General features: G+C 40.4%; 1 protein-coding gene across 5 annotated transcripts; it reads left to right on the top strand.

The window, feature by feature from the left end:
- The first annotated feature begins 1,684 nt into the window (after window positions 1-1,684).
- Window positions 1,685-19,126, top strand: ppfibp2a (PPFIA binding protein 2a). 5 transcript variants are annotated; one of them, XM_058088621.2, is made up of 22 exons: window positions 1,685-2,071; window positions 3,503-3,589; window positions 4,466-4,579; window positions 6,925-7,056; window positions 9,173-9,457; window positions 9,724-9,816; window positions 10,524-10,635; window positions 11,739-11,800; window positions 12,330-12,408; window positions 12,552-12,676; window positions 13,555-13,619; window positions 13,709-13,769; window positions 14,243-14,342; window positions 14,789-14,909; window positions 15,680-15,808; window positions 15,909-16,059; window positions 16,155-16,266; window positions 16,385-16,473; window positions 16,660-16,782; window positions 17,422-17,547; window positions 17,622-17,810; window positions 18,476-19,126. In XM_058088621.2, exons 1-22 carry the CDS (start codon window positions 2,024-2,026, stop codon window positions 18,692-18,694), a joined length of 2,622 nt encoding a protein of 873 aa, XP_057944604.2. In that variant the 5' UTR covers window positions 1,685-2,023; the 3' UTR covers window positions 18,695-19,126. The 5 variants fall into 5 exon arrangements, with proteins under 5 accessions (XP_057944604.2, XP_057944605.2, XP_078651668.1 ...); XM_058088622.2 differs by lacking the exon at window positions 9,173-9,457 and having other exon boundaries at window positions 12,534-12,676; XM_078795542.1 differs by lacking the exons at window positions 9,173-9,457; window positions 18,476-19,126 and having other exon boundaries at window positions 12,534-12,676; window positions 17,622-18,203.
- The last annotated feature ends 915 nt before the right edge of the window (window positions 19,127-20,041 follow it).

Genomic DNA, 20,041 nt, shown 5'->3' with positions numbered 1-20,041 from the left:
CTTAGTGGGTAGGATAGGAGTTGATAATGAATGGATGTCTTTGGATAGCTAATTGAAAAATGTTTAGGAGCTACTGGCTGGAGACTCATGAATTTCCGCGTATCAAAGAGTAGGCACCGCTGGCGCTCCTCCAACCTGCCTGAAGAGGAGCACTCATTGTCGCAGACACTTTGTCAGGAGCACCACTGGTGCCGAGGACCTCAGAAGCCGTACTTGAGGGAACCGTGTTTACTACCTGCAGACAATCTTGGCACAACAGCGGTAGTGCAAATGTGGTTATTACACATTTTTTGCAGGACTACCATGTTCCAGACAGTGAGCACTGTGGTTCTCTCCACCTCCGTGGCTGCACAGCGTGTCAAACATTAATGCACCTTTCCCGGTGAAAGAGCTGCTTCTGGCTTCACCAACAGTTTGGCGGATATTTGACTTTCATGTCCACAAAACACATGAATATCTATTGAAACAACAACATGACTGCAAATTGTTGATCACCTCTCCATCTCTCTGAGACTGTCTGACATGCTATGGCATATTTGTGAAATGCCATTCATCTGCGTGTGACCAGTCATCTTATTTGGTCGAAACAATTATATGCTAATTTCTATGATAATTTCTATTTTCTTAACTGTGAAAAAGAATGTTTTGTTCTTTTAAACCACTACTGGTAACCTATGAGAGTGTTGTATTTTTTTGGTTGAAAACAATGTCATCTGAAGCCTGTGACATACAGCAGCTTTAAGCAATATGACATCATTAGACACGTATGATGTTAATCACTCCTCATATTTGTTCAATGTAGCATTTCATCATATACGGTAGCTACCAATTCTTAGAGACATATGCACTGCAGTTTTACACTACTGTAAAATACTATCACAATAGTACACATTTTTAATGAATGCCTCTATGACTGTGTGGTATTATCTTTTTAAAGGGGGATATAATTACTATACATATAATTATTATCCACTTCTTTCCTCAGGTAAAAAAGGAGAAATACTTTTTACTGCTCTGATGCCGTTAGACAGTCAAGCCGCCAAGTCCCAGCCTAAAAAACTGATCATTAAACCACAAGTAAAGTCCACTTTAGACGCTCTGGAGCTGACTGACAACATGGGGGCACTGCTAGAAGTGAAGGGGTGTGATGAAGAACATGAGAAACATTCTCAGGCCATACTGACAGGGCTGCAGAGAAGTGAGGTGAGTGTTCACACACACTAAAATAAGATTTAATAACATCCACCTCAGACTACTACAACTGGAGTCTTTGTGTTTCATACTTTGATTCTGATGGTCTACATCTGGACCAGCATGTCCTGGGGGAGTTAGGTGAGCGATGGCTCTAATAATAACCAGAGTTCCTGTTTAAATACAAGTAGTAACACTCCCCCCTTTCTCTGCCTCTCTGCCCGACTTCTCTTCATCCTAATACCTACATTTTTCCTGCCTTCATTTCCTGCACCGGTTGCTTAGAATGTGGCCATATCTTCTGCTCTGAATTGCTATGAACTCTACACCCAAGCGGCTTTCTCCTCCCCCTCATCCTTTACGATCCCCTTTGCTCCACACCACATCTGAGGAGCATGTGCTGCAGGGAGCTCCCCCCAAGCCCCTTTAGTTTTTAAGACCAGGAGGTACTTCAGCCGCAGGCACAGAGAGCAAAAGAGGGACCATAGGAAGAACGCAACAAGATGAGTGCAGCAAAATTGGACATTCTGTGCATAAAGAGGCAGTTAGAGTGCTTTTGAGAAAGAGAAAAGAGGTAGGAAAAGAAAAAGGGAGTCAAGCCAATTGGCATCATTTGAGTTATTCAGCTCAACTCTAAAAAGCTGCCTGGACTCAAAAACCACAGAAGGGCCTCTCGTGCTGTCAACAACTGCAGTGCGGATGGTCTGCAAGAGGAGTCCAAAAGTATTAGGATTTATCGCAGGGACTCTGTAATCCTTCCTGGCTCGATGCAGCATTAAATGTCACTTCAATCCAGCATTAAAAGGTAGGGCTACTACAATGGGCCTACAGGATGGAGAATGAAATTAACTTCTACAAACATTTTGCTTGGCTTAGAAAGGTAAGACCACCTCCACATGCATGATCTTGTGTTACTTTTACATACAAACTTTTTTGTCACAGACTACTTGTTGCAAGGATAAAACTCATCATATTGCACTTGGTCAAATGAAGCTGATGCAAAACAGAAGCTGAAGTCAGCATGCTTTTTAGCAGTTGTTATATTTGCATGTATGCATATCATAAAACTATGAACTTTAGATAACTGGATGTGCAAGTGGGCTTAAACCACTTCCTGCTGCTCAAAACCTAAACATGCATGGGAAGTCAACACATGACCCATGAGGCAGTCATTAGTCATCAGGCTGCATGCATTAGGTTATAATAATAAAGAACTGTCAGTCAAAGAGGGGGCAAATACTTTCATTTCATTTGAAGTTTAAACGGCAACTGTTCCACTAGACTATACTAAATATAAATGTACGTAACTTTCAGCAGGTTTGCTCATGATATACGATACTGAAACCTAATACATAAGAGTGAATAAATGAAAAGAACCCCCTGAAGTTGTTTGAATTTAGGACCAATTCTTCTCATATTAATAATGTAAACCTAACTACCCATTCTCCGATTATGAAATCTTTGTTAAACATACTGTACAATCCACCAAATCAGCTGCAATATAATAAAACTAAAATAAAGCATAACTACTCACCCGTTGATGTGGATATAAATGTGGTAATAAAGGTATGTATGGTGACTGCTGGTATCGGATTGATTTCGGTATTGCCCAATGTTCAAGGCTGTAATATTCATATTGGATCATAAGTTACTGCCGTCTTGTGGATTAACTGAAAACTACACAAGGACGTTTCCTATACAGTTCCCTATACAATTTGGGGCAATAACAATATGACAAATCTAGCAACACACCAAACCAAACAACGCACCTTAGAATGGTTCATGTGGGAATTGTCTTTGGTGACAAAAACCTCTGCAGAAAATATGTATCTACTGCACAATGTTAAAGTACATGCATTTTATTGTAATGCCTCTCAGAAAATAATCAGTTTGAGACCTTTTTTTAATCAAACGATTTCAAACCACTTGGGATTCTTGGCTCTGGCTGGAGGCTCAGCTACATAATGTTTCCACAAGTGTGGTTTTGTGAAGCTTTCTGAAAAAAATCAGCTCATCGGGCCGTGATCATACTTCTCTTGCACTCTGATCGCTCCAAAATATCCCTAAATACACAGGAAGCCCCGAGGCTTCATCCAACTCCACTAATAAGATGAAATAAAATGTTGTGTATAATTTGAAGGCAGCTTTAGTAAACCTCTGAAAGGCAGAGGCACTGAGAAAATCTCCAAGTTCATTTTTACTGCAAATTGCTGGAGCTTTGTTTGAAGAAAACCAGATTTGACCTATTAGGGAACTGTTCTGTGTCAGCAGTGCACTTCCTAAACTTAACAGTAAACTTGTATATTCCAAGGTAAACCACCAGTCATCAGACAACAGTGAGTCCTACCAGGAGCGTTTATCACGTCTGGAGGGAGACAAAGAATCTCTCATTCTGCAGGTAAGGCAACTTTAATTACATATTTTGTTTCATCTAATCTCATACATTTTGGTAAGATTTAAATAACAGTAAACAAGAGTTGAGACAAAGCAGGTTAAAGGGCAGAGGTAGACCACAGTATTATGATATATTGTGTTGCATAACTATTGTGTGTCTGATCCAGCATGGGCCAAGCAGCAGTAATAAAGTTCTACTGAAGGTTTACTGCTGTTACAACACTAGCATGCTTGTGCAAAGAGTGTAAGATGAAGTTTCAGGAAGTACTGAATTAGTGCATACCTCAGACAGGTTAAGGCTAGAACACAAGAAAATGAACTGTGTGTGAAAGCAACTGCACTAGTTGTTTATTTACTCCTCACATAAAACATTCCTCTGGGAAATCTGCTCCAATTGACTGGCATAGCCTGCGCTGTCGCTCGCATGTTGTTCTTAAGTGCCCTTAATAGCTTATTTTGCTGTTTTGCATTCAACTATAAACAATGCATGGACTGTTTGCACTGAGGCCCAAAATGTCATTTAATATCATATAATGAAGAGGTTGACATTTCAACAGAAACACAAAGAAATTGTTGACTCACAGTAATGTGAAAATTATTCATAAGAGTGGAACCTCTTAAGGTGCTACACTATCTCTTCGGCAACACTGCTCACCTGGTGTGCTTAGATTTTCACACTATTTTTCCCATCATGGAAATATAATTTATCATGATCATACCCTCTGAACTAAGTTGGTCAGTAATGGGGCTTCAGTCAGAGATGTTTAGAGGCACATCTTTCCTGAAACTCTTTCTCTAATTCTGAATGATATGACCTCAAGGGTATTCAACTTTAGTGGTTACACTGTTGCAATGCACAAAATCAGATTTATTTCCTCAGGTGGGTGTGCTGACAGACCAGGTGGAGGCTCAAGAGGTAAAAATCACCGACTTGCAGAGTTCGGTAGTGGAGCATCGACTTAAACTCAACGCCACTGAGGAGATGCTACAACAGGTACAACCAAGAAGATCCTCTTCAACTTTGAATAACTATTCAACTCATATCATTATTCGTGGTTGCCGATACAATTCAAGGAAAATGTTGGTTCATTTAGAACAATGCAGTCCGAAGTGATTTAGTAACTTTTTCATAAAAAAATGACCATATATTGATGTAATGGTGATTTTTCACAGCCGTTCAAGGCTGTTCTTTGTATTTTGCAAACATCAACTGCTTGCATTGTTTCTTAAATTCACATTAAGTTCCTTACTCAATCTGTTCCATAATTTGATTTGAAATGCTGTGAGATTTAATGTTCTCGCAAGTGTTTGAAGTTTAGTTTTTCTGAGATCATATTTCTCCTTGTATTTCTCTGCGTCTAGAGTCACTCTTTGCAGGACAAAAACTCACAAACTTATGCTTTTTGAAGAGGAGGTGTCAGCTCCTTTGGCAAGGAAACGAAAATGTAGTTATTTGCGCATAACAAGGGGCAGTATGCATGGTGGATGAAGAACACATCATTCCAAGACAAACGATTGCTACCCACAGTAACATTTGGTGGTGGTTACATCATACTGCGGGGCTGTGTGGCCAGTGCAGGTCCTGGAAATCTTGTTCAAGTTGAAAGTCATATGGATTTCAGTCAGTATCAGCAGATTCTTGCCAACAGTGTTCAAGAATCAGTGACAAAGTTGAAGTTGTGCCGACATAATCTCATAAGACACTCAACACTGATTCTGATTCTGATTCTGAACACTCCTCAAATTCTACTATGTCATTCATGCAGAGGAACAAGTACAATGCGCTGTAATTCCAATCTCACTCCCTAGATCTGAATTTTATTGAAAATCTGTTGTGTGATTTAAAGTGGGATGTCCATGCTTGGAAACCATCAAACCTGACGCAACTGAAGATGTTTAGGAAAGAGGAATGGTCAAAAATCTTGAAAATCATCAGGGGTACCCAAACTTTTTCATACCACTGTACATTTAGTGGATGAATTGTTACACCCCTATCTTCATTTAACTTCAACATATCAACTTCATTCTTCTAATGAGTAAGCTGCAAGAGGGCTCTGCACTAATCATCAGTCTGTCAAAATAACCTCCTCCTGCAGATTCAATCTTTGCTAATAAGTTTTACTCCCTGGAAAGACATTCCTAGTTTGAATTCCACTCCATGGAGCTGCAGATCACCTTGGCAACCCAAATATTTAGGATATACAGCCTCATTCCAGGACAGTGTCTCAGAGTCTTTGCCTGGTTTCTGCTGTGCCCGACTGGTCTGTCTGGACAGGTGATTAGAGCTGCGTTAGCCACACCCTTGTAACCTTTAACCACCACTTAGTCTATGCATGCTCTCTCTCTCTCTCTCATACAAAGAAGGGGGAGAATGAAAGGAAAGGAAATGCTGACTAATAGCTTAAGAAGGGAGGAAAAAACTGAAAAAGGTGGAGAGATGGGCGTGACGGAAGGTAGAGGTTGCGCTTGGTAAAGAGAAAAATTCTCCCACTTGCATTTATTTGCTCTTGACTTGAACTCTACAATGCCATAAAACACGGAATGGAAAAGGATATGTGACATTTAAATCTACATGAGACTGGGAACCATTTGCTACTATGCGGGAAACACTTTGCTCTGCAGCAGCAAACGTTAAAGTAGGATGATGACCAGGTAATATACTGAATAAATTGTTTCTTATTTGAATACTCCTCTCTTCAACATTACTGCCAACCTAATAATACAAGTGGCCTGGGGTGAGTCTCACTGCTGGGTACAGCGTATCAAAGAGCCAGAATTGCTTAAGACGTGGACATTATGCTGCTTTGGACCTGAGCCGTAAATCCCTTCCTGGTGACAAAGCTCTAATATTTTCCATGCGCCCTTGAAAAGAAAATTTTCCAAAGATTTTACATATGCTTGTCTGTGGTCATTTGTGCACTTTGAGTGATTTAGCACCTGTCTAAAAAGAGCTCCATTTCCAGCACACGTGCCTGTGTGGTCTCAAGACGGAGTTTGATCGGCAGCATTACATCATCATTAATTCAACTTGTTTTTCTATTCTTTCTCGGTTTGTTTTGTATGTTTTTGTCTCTTCGCCCCCTCCCTTATTTCTCTCCTCCAGCTCTCTGCTGTGTACTTGGAGTGAGCTGTGAAATAGGCATTATAAATAGTATTCATGGGTTGTGTATATTTAGCCACTGAAACCAGTGGGTTTGTCCGAAGCTGTTATTACAGACCTTGTAGTTTGCTGTGTCTCATACCTAATGGTGCCTTTGTTAAGTAAGTGTCGGATCGCCCTGTGTTGTGTGCATTCGGTGTTTGTATTGCTTATGTCTCATTACATGTTTTCTATGGCAGGAACTTGTGCATAGGGCGTCACTGGAGAAGCAGAAGCTGAGTCTCATGGGGGAGGTGTCCTACCTGAAACTGAAGCTCGCAGACATGGAGGAGAAACAAGGCCATGGGACAGAGAGGCAGCACAAAGCAGAGGTAGGGCCTTTCACCAAAACAATACACATTGTCAAATACACATTTAGGTGGGATTTAGGCTTTAGTTTTATTTTAAGAGGTCATTGAGTTGTCGGGACCTCTTTGACGAAGTGAGCTCTATGCATGACTGAAAGGATATATAACTCGATACCTTTCACTGAATAGTATTTTCAAGGACGTTTACTTTTAATCTCCTGAGACTTTTGTGTTTGGAGAACCTTTGGAAATTTTAGCTGGAGTCTGCCAAGAATGACAAAGCAACACATGGAAACCTGTCCTATATGGTGGACCTTGAAGTCAGCTGCTGATTTTATGGAAGTCCATAAGCACTCTCTGGACAGATGGAGAGGAACATTCCCAAAAAACTTTGGCACGGGTTGCTCCTTAGTAGTCGCCAAGAGGTTTAATTTTTGGTCCATATTTCAAAACTAATTCTGTATTTGCTTAGGACCGTTGTGTCAGCTTACTAGTGGACATTCTGGGCATTTGGTGGTCGCTATGAAACTGAGAGGGACTCTCATCAGAGCCAGGCAGAATGCTGTAATGTTACTGTCAAAACATGGCCAGTCAAAGAGCCATTGTGTTGTCAGGTGAAAGGAATTCAGGCATTTCAAGGTTGCTATGATGGATGGTGCATGCAGCACATGTGTAGGTTAGCAAAGATACCCAAAGCTGTTATGAAAAGAGGAAGCTCTTTTGGATGGAAATATGGACAACATAAGCTAATTACTTTCTAAATGTATGTGAACAAAAGTGTGTTTGACATTGGAGCAAAGAGAAATTACACAGCTGATAATGAGAGCAGACAGCGTCTTTTTTTCCTCAGTGCACATTCATCCTCTGCACTTTCCCTTGCAGCATCTGTTTGAAATCATGAAGAGGCAAAAATCGTCTTTGAACGCTTAACAGGCCTCTTGTGAGTTTTACTACACAAACACGCACGTGACGTGTGGAAGCTACCCCCACCCTTTAGAGGCAATAAGCTCAAGAGTTAAATTTAGCCATGTCGGCGTTCATATCATCTGTCATATCCTCTGGACCCCATGTGAGACTTCCTCGGCCCGCAGTCCCAACATAGCTTGGTCGCTGTTTACAACGGAACATTGGCACAGATCATCTCTAAAACACGTACAAACGGAGTGTGAGGCTCCAAGAAGTGTTATTGTGCACTTTATGCCTATTATGCCTATGGAGATATATGTGTAAACCTCAATTCCTGCCACTTTAAGAGATATGTTGGACACTGAGTAGACAGTTTAGGTGTGTAGCTAGATGGGTAGCGCTCTCCACTCATTCTGTGGACTGTGGTTCGAGCCCGAGCGGAATGCAAGCCGGGTTACAACACTACTCTGCACTTGTCTAACCTTGTGCTTCTCAGTTATTTACATTTCACCTCCCCCGATATGCAATACTAAAAACTGATATTTATTCATTTATATTTACGGTACAGACTGAACTTGAAACTGAAACCAGGAAAATGAAACAAAATGGAGAGAATCCAAGCATATATTATATTATAGTATATACGTATACATATTCAAGTCAGGGGGGCCTACCCTACTATTTGAGATGTGCTGGTTTAACCTTATACCACATACAACACACAAACATTAGCACATTAGCATAGCTATGTGAGCTAAAGTGCTAACATCATAGGCATATTTTAACAGGCTGTCATGTTAGGTTGGCATATTTGTCAACAGAAACAAAATGATAAAACTTACAGCTCTCACATCTGCAGCTGACTCACTGATCGTTGGCAGAAACAGGCTTTATTTTCAGATGTGTAGCAAAGCCTGCTGCCTGACATGAAGTTGTTGTATACACAGGGTGGCTCATCTAGCTGGAAGAGGGTCAGAAGCGGTATAGTGTCCGTGGGAAAAGAGGATTTTCCTTGATGACATCATGAAAACCCACAACTGACTTTTGAGGTTCCAGTGTGGAATTAATTGACTGATCTAAGAAGCAAGATGTAAACACAATAATGCAATCAAGAACAGATGTCTGTTTCTACTACGTCAGAACTACGTTCTGACCTTTTCTTCATTTCAACACAGATAAAAATTGGTCTAAAACGTTCTCCCAATTTTTCTGTCTCCCACACTGCATCCGGCAGAGCGTTGTCAATTTCATTAGTGAGCTGCAGGAGCAGATGTGTAGGTTTCAGAAGGAGATCAATAGCAAGATCCAGGAGAAAAAAGCCTCTGAGAACCCAGCTGACAGCGACTCACCAGCGCCATGCCCCGCCCCCTCCACATCCCCCGAGGACTCTCACACCAACCACTCATGTATCACAGCTACAGAGGTGAAGACCAAACTAGAAGAGGAGGAGGAGGCTGCAGAGGGGCCCGATGAGAGTAGCACAGATGCAGAGCAGCTGCGATTCGATGGAGATGAGAGTGTATGCTCAGCCTGATGCATGACTTGTGACGTTGTGCACGGCATGCTTTGTCTCACCTGGTGTGTGTGTGTGTGTGTGTGTGTGTGTCACCACGAGTTCACACCAAATGAAACAGGAGCAGGGCTCACCGTATATTATCTGTTAACGGTGACTGGGTCATGATCATTCATACCATACCTGCATAATATGTAATGACAATGCACTATTTTGTTTATCCACACATTACTACAAAGATTACTACAGGCAACATTATGTTTGTGTTCCAGGCTTTGCTAAGGGAGCTCAAGAGTCTCAAGGACAAGGTTGAACGCTTGCAAGATGAGAAGTTAGAATATGAGAAAAGACTCAAAGCCACCAAGGTAACACCATTTTTTTTCAACACAGTTTTGACTTGACAGCATCAGTGTCCAAATTCCTTGGCTAACTGTCCACTTAACTTTCCTAACCGCTATCCAACCAATCAGATGTGCCAGACAGTTAAGTGAGTCACTCTCATTTTATGTGCACACACATAAAGTTCAAATGTAGTGTTGGAATAGATTTAATAATAGCTTTCAGTAATCTGCTACATCAACATCATACTTTATTGCGACATCTTTTCTCTACTTTCACTTTTTGCATGCTTTTCCATTTGTTATTAAACCATATCTTTCCTCATGTGATGCAATTTGTGTACATTACATATAAATATCATGATACAGTATGTATCATTTCACACTAATGTATTGAGATATTGCATCAGATTGCATCAAATTTTAGAAGGTCCTTCACCTGCTAAGACTAGAACTGCATGGTAGTAGAAGAACAAAATCTTTAGCCCATTAATTGTCTTTTGAAAGACACAAATACAATTTGAATGTGACCAAAATAAACCTGTGACCAGTGTACCATGCACAAAAGTCTATGTGAAAATGTATCACCCGTGTCGCCCAATGGGATACATACACTGTCATCCAGTGAGCCATTGTTCTGATGCATCTGCATTTGCATGTTATTGTTGTAACACTGAAAGACGAGGTGCATAAGTAGGCTCATACAATTCCAACTCTATCTGTTGTACACCCAGGTGGAAATCAGTAGCCTTCAGCAGCTCCTCCTCAGTAAGGATGCTGAGATTGAGAGCCTGCACAATCAGCTGCTGGCAAGACCTCCACTCTCCACTGAGAGCTCTGAGAGAGGTAAGCACATCCAGTCTCAGTCTGGTATCATCGGTGGGTTGTTCAGTTTCAAGAGAGCTTTTTGCATTCATTATTTTACTGAAATAGCATTGGGGGGAGGGGTTGGTTTTGGATTATGTCAAATTTCTTTCTAAGAAAATCTATTCAGGAAGATGCTAACCACTTGTCAGGATTAAATAAACACGTTTCAGGGCTTTGGCATCCCAGGAGGCCAAGATAGCTTTCAGCCACATTTATTCACCAGTTTATGATGTATTCATGACAGTGTACCTTCAATTTTCAATATCACAAAGCTCATCCATTTTGGAATTTTACCAATATTTGGGGTTGAGATACTGTATGGCCACACAGTTAATTGGTTTCAGACCTGACTGTGGTAAGTTACATTATTAATACAATATTAATGCCCTCTAGACATGAAATAACACCCCTATAGTCACATTTACACTTGTAAAAATTGTGATTTGTATTGGTCCAGTTTGACTCCGGAACAGGTTTTATTTATTTTTAACAAACAATTTTCTGTCTGACCTTGAAAGAAATGTGGTCATAGTTAACCCGTCAATTCATAGAACCTGTAACCTAAGCTACGTCTGGACATAAATAAATTGCAGAGTGCTGCTATTTAACAGTTATATTGTGACAAATAATAAAGTTTATTGTTCTAAAATAATATTCTAAAATAATACATAGCTTAGTTTGGAAATTTATCAGGCTGCACAGTTATGGAGTGGTTAACACGCAGGCCACACAGCTAGGAGACTCTGGTTCGATTCCCTGCTCGGGCATCTCTGTATGGAGTTTGCAGGTTCTCCCCATGTGTGGGTTTTCATCAATTGGCGACTCCAAATTGTCCATAGGTATGAATGTGAGTGTGAATGGTTGTTTGTCTATATGTGCCCTGTGATTGGCTGGTGACCTGTCCAGGGTCTACCCCGCCTCTCACCACCGAAGACAGCTGGGATAGGCTCCAGCATGCCTGTGACTCTCATGATAAGTGGGACAGAAAATGGATGGCTGGATGGATGGATTGAAATGTAGCAGACAGAATCCACCATACTAGGATATGGAATAATAATTGAAAATGGTGTTTCTCATTATAGATCAGGAGCTGCAAAGGCTTAAGAGTGCCATTAAATCCTTGGAGGCAGCTAATGATGAAAAGGTAAGTCAACACATCTGTGTGCCATTAAATCAAAAATAATGTGGGAAGTTGGGCCGCATATGGACCAGATATCATCACTTCTAGATGCTGTCATTGCTAACAAGCACCGCCCTCCGTCCAATTATAGTACAGACTTGCTTTTGTATTCTACTCTCACGTAGAATCTTGCAGGCGTGGGTCTATATGTGGCAGAGCTGCTGAACACGCACGTACACACCCCAAGGCGAGCCAACACAGGCAAAGCCACACTTAAATAGGCCTCCATCTGCCAAGCCTAATTTTGGAGCTGCAGGATGGGAGTCATGGTGAAGCCAAGCTCGGCTGCCACTTGAAAAAAAATGGAAAAAAAAACACCCTCCCTGCAGCTGGGCTGGTGTGTATCTCATCGTTCGTTGCTCTTTTGATGTAAAGGCCATATGGCGAGAGGACATTGGTAGCAGGAAGCAGCATCTGCGTGTTTCTTAACCATAGATAAACATCTTAATGGTTTTTATTAACCTTTAACTCCCTCTAATTCTTACTTCTGAAGGACCGGCGTCTTGAAGAGCTCACTCTGCTGTTAAACCAGTGCAGGCAGTTCAGAGATCTGCCACATAACACAAGGCAAGGTAATCAGCCTTTTCTCTCCCGCATCCTCCCCTTCATTTTCCTGATGACATAATCAAAGGCAATCATTCCGGCAAAGTGAAAGCCAACACACCTCTGTTTCCTATAACACAAAAATACTTCACAGATCCTTTTGTTACTGCAGCGCCACCTGCCGGTCGTTTGCTGTCAAACGGAAGAAGAAATTCCAGTAGCAGTGAGGAAGAGGAGCAGGGGCAGAGGAAGAATGCTGACTCCGTCAGTGCAAAGTCTGAAGATGTAAAGTCTGATGTACGTACAAACAATTCTATTCGCCTTTTTTAACTTTGTTTTTGTAAAATATAACATTTTTTATAATTTAAAATATATAATAAAATATTATAATTTCAAAATATGTAAAATAGTCAACAAATAAAATAAAATGGTAATAATATGATAATGAATATATTCTATATGTGCATATCTGATGTTGAGAAATAGTTTTGGGACAGCAACTGGTAGTATTTTCAACAAATACTAAATTTGTATTACCTGATAAATATATTGCCTTTCTCTAAGCAGTGGTTGCCAAAGTGCGGCCCGGAGGCCATTTGTGGCCGCTGGTGTTTTTTTTTTAAATGACCTTCTAAAAAATACAGTTCAGAAAGAAAACAAAAACAAAAAAACAACAGCAAAAATGGAAGAAAAGAGCAATAATATTACAATAATAATGTCAAAATATTAGGCGAGCAAAGTCATAACAATAGTGAAGAACAAAGGTGGAACAAGTGTACAAGAAGAAAGTCATAATAATATGAAGGAGACGATTATTTTAGAAGCATAAAGTTGAAATATTAAAGGAAAAAAGGAATACATTTTATTAAGTCATAAGAATAACTGCAATTAAGTTGGGAAATTATTTGTAATATTATTTGTGATATGACAAAATTCATGAGAATAATACCAAAATGAACAAAAAGAGCAACATAAGGACAAAAAGGTTGTATTTGCCACAAAGCTTCAGATGGAAGAATTTTTTTTCAAATACTGTATATATAACTAACACAGGCTGGTTTAAAAAATGTAAAATAAAAGTTGCCCACACATTCTTTTTTTTTCGCTATTTAATGTGGGAATTTTGATATGAATTTTGAAGAGAAATACTCAGTACATTTTTGCTCACTATCCAGGTTTCCACAACCAGTGCTTCTTCTCATCAAACGTCTCTTGCGTCTCAGAGGAACAGTGACAGCAGGTATTGCATGTATATTTCCATCCCGCATGACATTGGACGCATCAGCACATTTACGTATTTTCCTAACGGTTTTACTTATGTCTTCTCAGGCCGGAGACACAAACATCAACAAGTAGCATGAATGATTTAACAAATGGCCAGAAACAAAAGGTATTTACAGTATGTATTTTTTTCATACATTGTAAGGAGAAATATTGGGAACAAGGACGTCAATAGCAATAGAGACCACATCAGCGACACAGAAGCAGCTTTGTGAACTACTAATAATACCAATAACACGTAGGGTTCTCTGAATCTTAATTTGCTTCCAACTTTGGAGAACAGATTGAGGAAGGCCCTTTTCTGTCCCATCATTGGTTTATTTATGCCTCCAATGGAACAGTTTCTACAAATGTATACAGGTGGTGTATTTAGTAGACCCCGATGTAACTGGTCAAGCCCACGCAGAGCCCTCAAACATCAGCTTGCCTACTAAAAATGATAATGAAACCAATTGGGGACTCTGACCCAAGCAGGTCCTTTTTCAGCTCCAACATCAGTGACTTCTGACCTCACTATGCAAGCCAGTGTATGTTGAATATACAAATATATCTATTGTTTGCTTCTGTGTTGTCTTCAACTAGAGGGACAGCAGGAGTCAGATGCTGCTTCCCCGCTCGTCTCCCACCGAGAGCAGCACCGAGCGATCTCCAGATGACAGTGAAGATGGAGACTCCAGCCAAAGTAAATATACAGATATTAACAATATTATATTACCAGGCAGAACTTATATTTGGAGTGAGCCACTCCCCTTTAACCAGAGGGACCACGTACCTTTGATCATAAGTAATTGTAGGGACTTCAGACGAGGAAGGCTCATGGGATGGATGTGTTTTTTTTAGACGAACCAAACACACCCGTTCCCCTTCTCTGATGACCACATCCAAGTGGAAAGAACCACCGCTGAGCATTATAACCTCGCCTAAATGGGATTTCTCTCGTCAGAAATAAAACACGCTTTTACTTGTAGCTCTCAATAATTATGAGCATCAAACTGACCCCCACATACAGTAGATACTGCTGATGTCATGATGATAGATACTGGAGATTAGGAGCATCCACACGTTGCTGCTCTATTAAAACAATAATAATCATATTTGTGCTTACAAGAATGTTTCGTGATGTTCCAGTGAAGTTGGAGAAAGTGAAATTGAACAACTGCGCTGGGACAAATTCACCACCAGTTCAGAGAGCTGTGGGCGCCCCAGAATACATGAAGACGAACCGGAGCCTCAAGAGACTGTGGGGGAAGTGAGTGTGGACAAATGGGAAATGCTTAATAATGCATGAGTGCACATTATGTTTGATATCGGCTGTGTTGCTATTCTTTGTTACCTCTGCCAAGGAGATTGCTTTTTTTTTGGCCAGCGTTAACTGTTTGTTTGTATTCAAAATAGCTTGAAAAGTGCTGAATGGGGACTGGGATGAAATTTTCAGGAATTTTCAGTCTGAGATACTTCACAATTGCAAGCTAGCACCATTTTCAGCATTTGTGCATATGACTCCACAAAAAATGGTCAGAGCACTTGGAAATAAAAATACCAGTTTGACAAAATATCAACCAATGATCCAGATAATGGAATAATTTCGGATACTATGATTCAAAATGTGAAAAAGTAGGGAGCTTTGGAATTTTCATCATAGGAAGACAATAAATGATGCTATAAACATGCAACAAACACTATTATGTACACTATAGACATTGTGGAAGTAGTGTAGTGTGGCAACATATTTGTTGTATCTTCAACAGATGTGGCATTAAATCCCCCAAAATGTGATTTTTTTAAAAATAACTACTGAACTAGGCTGCACGGTGGTGCGTAGAAATACACACAACTCTTGATCACCTATTTCACCCAGAAGTAGAAACACATAACATATTCATTCCATATACTATGATTGAGACTTTATCAATGGAGTAGCCCCCTACTGGTCATTTAGTTGAATGCAGTGCTACCTTTTTACTTTCTGGCAGTTACTGTGACAAAAGTATTTGGCATATAATTGAACGGTCTATGCAGACTTCGAAGGACTAATTCTGGAGGAGTCCAGGCAGCGGACCCGGATTCTGGTCCTTTTACAAGAGGAGGTTTCCGTGCCACAGCAGGAGCCAGACTCACTCGTACCCCTGAGTCTCAGGAGTCTGCATGGTAAGGGTCCACAAACAGACTACGACTAAAGTCATCAATCACAGTTTAAACTGTAACTGGCTGAATTCCAGGTTAATTTATTTGCTCCTTTTCCTGTCAGTGACATGAATCTGCCGTTCAGCCAGTGGAGCAGAGAGCAGGTTTGCAGCTGGTTGGAGGACTTCGGACTGGGACAGTATGTCAACCTTACTAGGCAGTGGGTTGAAAGTGGCCAGACACTAATTGCTGCTACACCTCAGGATCTTGAGAAGGTAGGACCATCAAAAACCTTAGTACTAACACATGGTACGGAGTAAATAATCAGTGTGACACTTTTTTTCTGAGTAATTGTGATCTTTGACCTTAGGAGATGGGAATGAGGCACCCTCTGCACAGAAAAAAATTGCAGTTGGCATTGAGGGCGTTTACCACTAAAGTGACAGAGAAGTCAGCAGACCTGGACCACATCTGGGTCACTCGTACGTATACTAATATATTCTTTTTTAAATAAGACCTCTCCCAAGAGTGGCACCCATTATCACTAACAAGGAACATCTGTAACTCTTGTCGTATATCGTACTGTTAACTCCTTTGCAGGATGGCTGGATGATATTGGCTTGCCTCAGTATAAAGACCAGTTCCATGAAGCCCGTGTTGACGGACGCATGATACAATATCTCACAGTGGTAAGATAGACCAGTTGCACAGGCACCGATGTAGACATCCCTGGTAATGTAATAGTACATGCTTCTGCCTTTCACTGTAGTTTTGATTTAGAACTGATAAAGGGTGCCTGGGGGGTAAAGTACATATAAACAGGGGAATGCGCTTATTTACGTTAATTTACGTTTTTCTTATTCCTTTGTTTTAAGAATGACCTCTTGAGCCTGAAGGTGACGAGTCAGCTTCATCATCTCAGCATTAAATGTGCCATCCATGTCCTCCATGCAAACAAGTTCAACCCCCATTGCCTACGTCGCAGGCCTGGGGAAGAGGTAAGGAAAATGCCTAGATGTATATTTTTATGACCACACCATGTGTGATTTAACATTTGTCCAAATATGTAACACTTCTACGACATAAAGAGAATACACTGCAAGTCAACCTGAATTTACATTATGTGGCCAGAAGATGGAGACAAATACACAAAGATGGCTTATTCTATGCTGTACTAGTTTTGACTTTGGGTGGGCCAAAAGAAGGTACTGTACATATTTACAATTACAACATTTTCTTTTATTATAAGTACATTTCCATAACACTTCAACATTCTGATCTGCACTTTTGTCCAACCCTGCACATTTATAATATAACAACAATAATAATAGTCTAATAATACCTCAAACACCTCAAGCATGATCAAGGCTTGTCAAATAGTGGGGTGGACTCCCCTTGGGGGGTGTGGTGTACTGTAAGGGCAGGGAGGACTGTCAATATTCATGCAGACCTATAATAGTAATAGTATATAATAGTATTTCAAATTAAGCGGCACGAAAACATTTCTGTCCCGCAGTGGGGGCTTGACGGAAAATGACAGAGAACCACTGTTCAAGATAGACACACATTTCCAAATGTAGAAACTTGGGCATGCAGCCCCAAGTCATGTATTTATTGTTTTTTTTATTGTTTTTAAGAAGCAGCCTTCTCCCTCAGAGGTGGTGCAGTGGTCAAATCATCGTGTCATGGAATGGCTTCGAGCTGTTGATCTTGCAGAGTATGCGCCTAACCTTCGGGGCAGTGGCGTACATGGTGGGCTGATTGTGAGTCATTTCTATTTTCAAGCGCAATCACTGGTGCCTATGACACAGACTTAACACTAAGTGCATCTGTGTAGATCCTGGAGCCTCGCTTCAGCCCAGAGACTTTGGCCCTGCTGCTAAATATTCCTCCACAGAAGACATTACTACGACGCCACCTGGCCTCAGCATTCGCGACCCTGGTGGGAGCTCAGGCCACGCAGGAGAAGAAAGAGTACGGCAATGCTACAGGCCATGTTCCCCTCACTACCACAGCTAAAGTGAAGGTAAAAATGCCATATAAAAAAAAAATATATATATATATAATGAAAAAAAGTAAAATATGTATATTGCATAGAAAAATATGTTTCCAATATTCTGTACAGGATGAATGGTACGCACTGAAAGAAAAATATTTTAATTTATTAATGAAGATTTTAGGCTGCACGGTGACTGAGTTGTTAGATCGGGAAGGTCTGGGTTTGAATCTGCGCTTGGGCATCTCTGTGTGGAGTTTGCATGTTGTCCGTGTGTGGTTGTTTTTTCTCCAGGTACTTTGGTTTTCTCCCACATTCCAAAAACATGTGGTCCAGGGTGTACCCCGCCTCTCCCCCAAAGTCAGTTGGGATAGGCTCCAGCATACCCCGTGACACTTAACAAAAATAAGCGGCATAGAAAGTGGATGGATTTATAATTAATATTTTAATTGAAACATTTTCAAAATAATGCTGTTAAATTAGGACAGTAGAGTCATATTTATATATATATTTAAATATATATTAATATATAAATATATTAAACATATTGATATGATAATGTTTTTCATTCATTTTCAACATGACCCTAATACTGTTATGTAAGCCATAATCCAAAATGAAATATAAATGAATGAATCAATAAATAAATGAAGTACAATAACAATCATGATGTGTTTGAATTATGTGTGTTCCAGCCCAAGAAACTTGGCTTCACCCAATTCAGTCACCTCAGGAAGAGGAAACCTGATGACTCAGCAGACTACATCTGCCCAATAGAAGGAGGAGCTCTGAGTTTCAAAGGGTTTTCTCGCCTGCCCTCCGCAGCGCTCAAGAGCATCAGCCCCAACTTGGACAGACAGCCCAAAAAGCAGGAGCCCGGGGAGGGGAAGATGTGGCTGACCCCCAACTACTAAGAAATACAGTGTTCAACTTGACAACAGACGTGCCTGAAAAGAGCTTTTTGCTGGATGCTATGAAATCCAAGTAATGTATTTATGAATCGCATACTTTTGATGAATGTGTGAAATGTTAAGTGAAAGCTGCTCTTTGCATTCCTTTTATTATTCCAAAGCTTCCCTTTGCCACTTTGTAGGTTTGTATCTGATATATAGATATAGATCAATGTATGTATATATTTAGATGACATGGTGCTCTTTTATTACTCAACACTATTACATACTGACTTCTTCTCATTCACATGCAAATGCAAATGATGCAGTCTTCTCCTAAGTCCAGTCATCATGCTTCCTTGTTCTTTTTTCAGGTTCACAGTTTCACAGGTCTTGCTAAAGTCCAGTTGTCTCAATCATGCAGATACTATGTTTATCTTGTGTACCTTCATCTAGTTACTGTTGTAAATAAATTATTGTTAAATTATTCCAATGATACCAATGATATTTTTTCATGAATTTTGCTGCAAGAACAGTGAAGCGGTACGGCATTACAGTACATGCACAGGAAATGAAAATGTGACATCACTGATATGCAAACTGTTCCATAAAGTTCAAGGCAGTTGAATGGAATGTCTTGGTAGTATAGAAAATGAATACAGTATAGGCTAAGTGACACATATCTTTAAGTAATTTACTGCACTTCTGTCCATACAGTCCATTCAGAAGTCAAAGTGATCCTTTTCCTGCTGAATCAGACCGCCTGAGTTAGACAGAACATATATATCAGGGCTTGATAATCATAATAATGTGGACTGGTATCAAGTTCTGAGCAGTGCCAAATTGGACGATGGAAAAACCCTTGGTGAAAAAAGTTGGACAGACCTATTTTGTTGTGTTTTTAAAATTAAAATTGAGCAGTGCAGTGGTCCATGCTAATGCCTCAACACCCTGCCATTGGACTTCTTCCTGTGCCAGTCCCAAGCCCGGATAAACAGGCGTATTGCATTAAAATTGGCAACCAGAGGCCCAAAGACCAGTCCAGGCTGAACCCCGCCTCTCACACAAAGTTAGCTGGGATAGGCTCCAGCATACCGCAACCCTAATGAAGACAAGCGGCAAAGTAGATAGATGGTTGGAGAGGCCCAAAGATTATTTACTGCAGGTGTCTAATACTGCTTACATAATATACTTTCTAGTAGTCATGTTCTTTTTAGATTGAAGGTGTGAGTTGTTTGAGCTTGTAAGCAAACAATATCTTATTCGTATGAAATCCTAACTGTAAAATACTTTAGTTAACAAAATGCTACGTTGAAGTAAGATTATCCTTCTGCAACCAGCAGATGTCAGTGCTGCCTGTGACTCAGCCTC

Source organism: Doryrhamphus excisus, linkage group LG13, assembly GCF_037039965.1.
Source record: "Doryrhamphus excisus strain RoL-2023G ecotype Guam linkage group LG13, RoL_Dexc_Guam_v1.1, whole genome shotgun sequence".
Classification (NCBI taxonomy): Eukaryota; Metazoa; Chordata; class Actinopteri; order Syngnathiformes; family Syngnathidae; genus Doryrhamphus; species Doryrhamphus excisus.
Note: the sequence above shows the minus strand (reverse complement) of the source record. Positions and strands in the feature narration are given on the sequence as shown.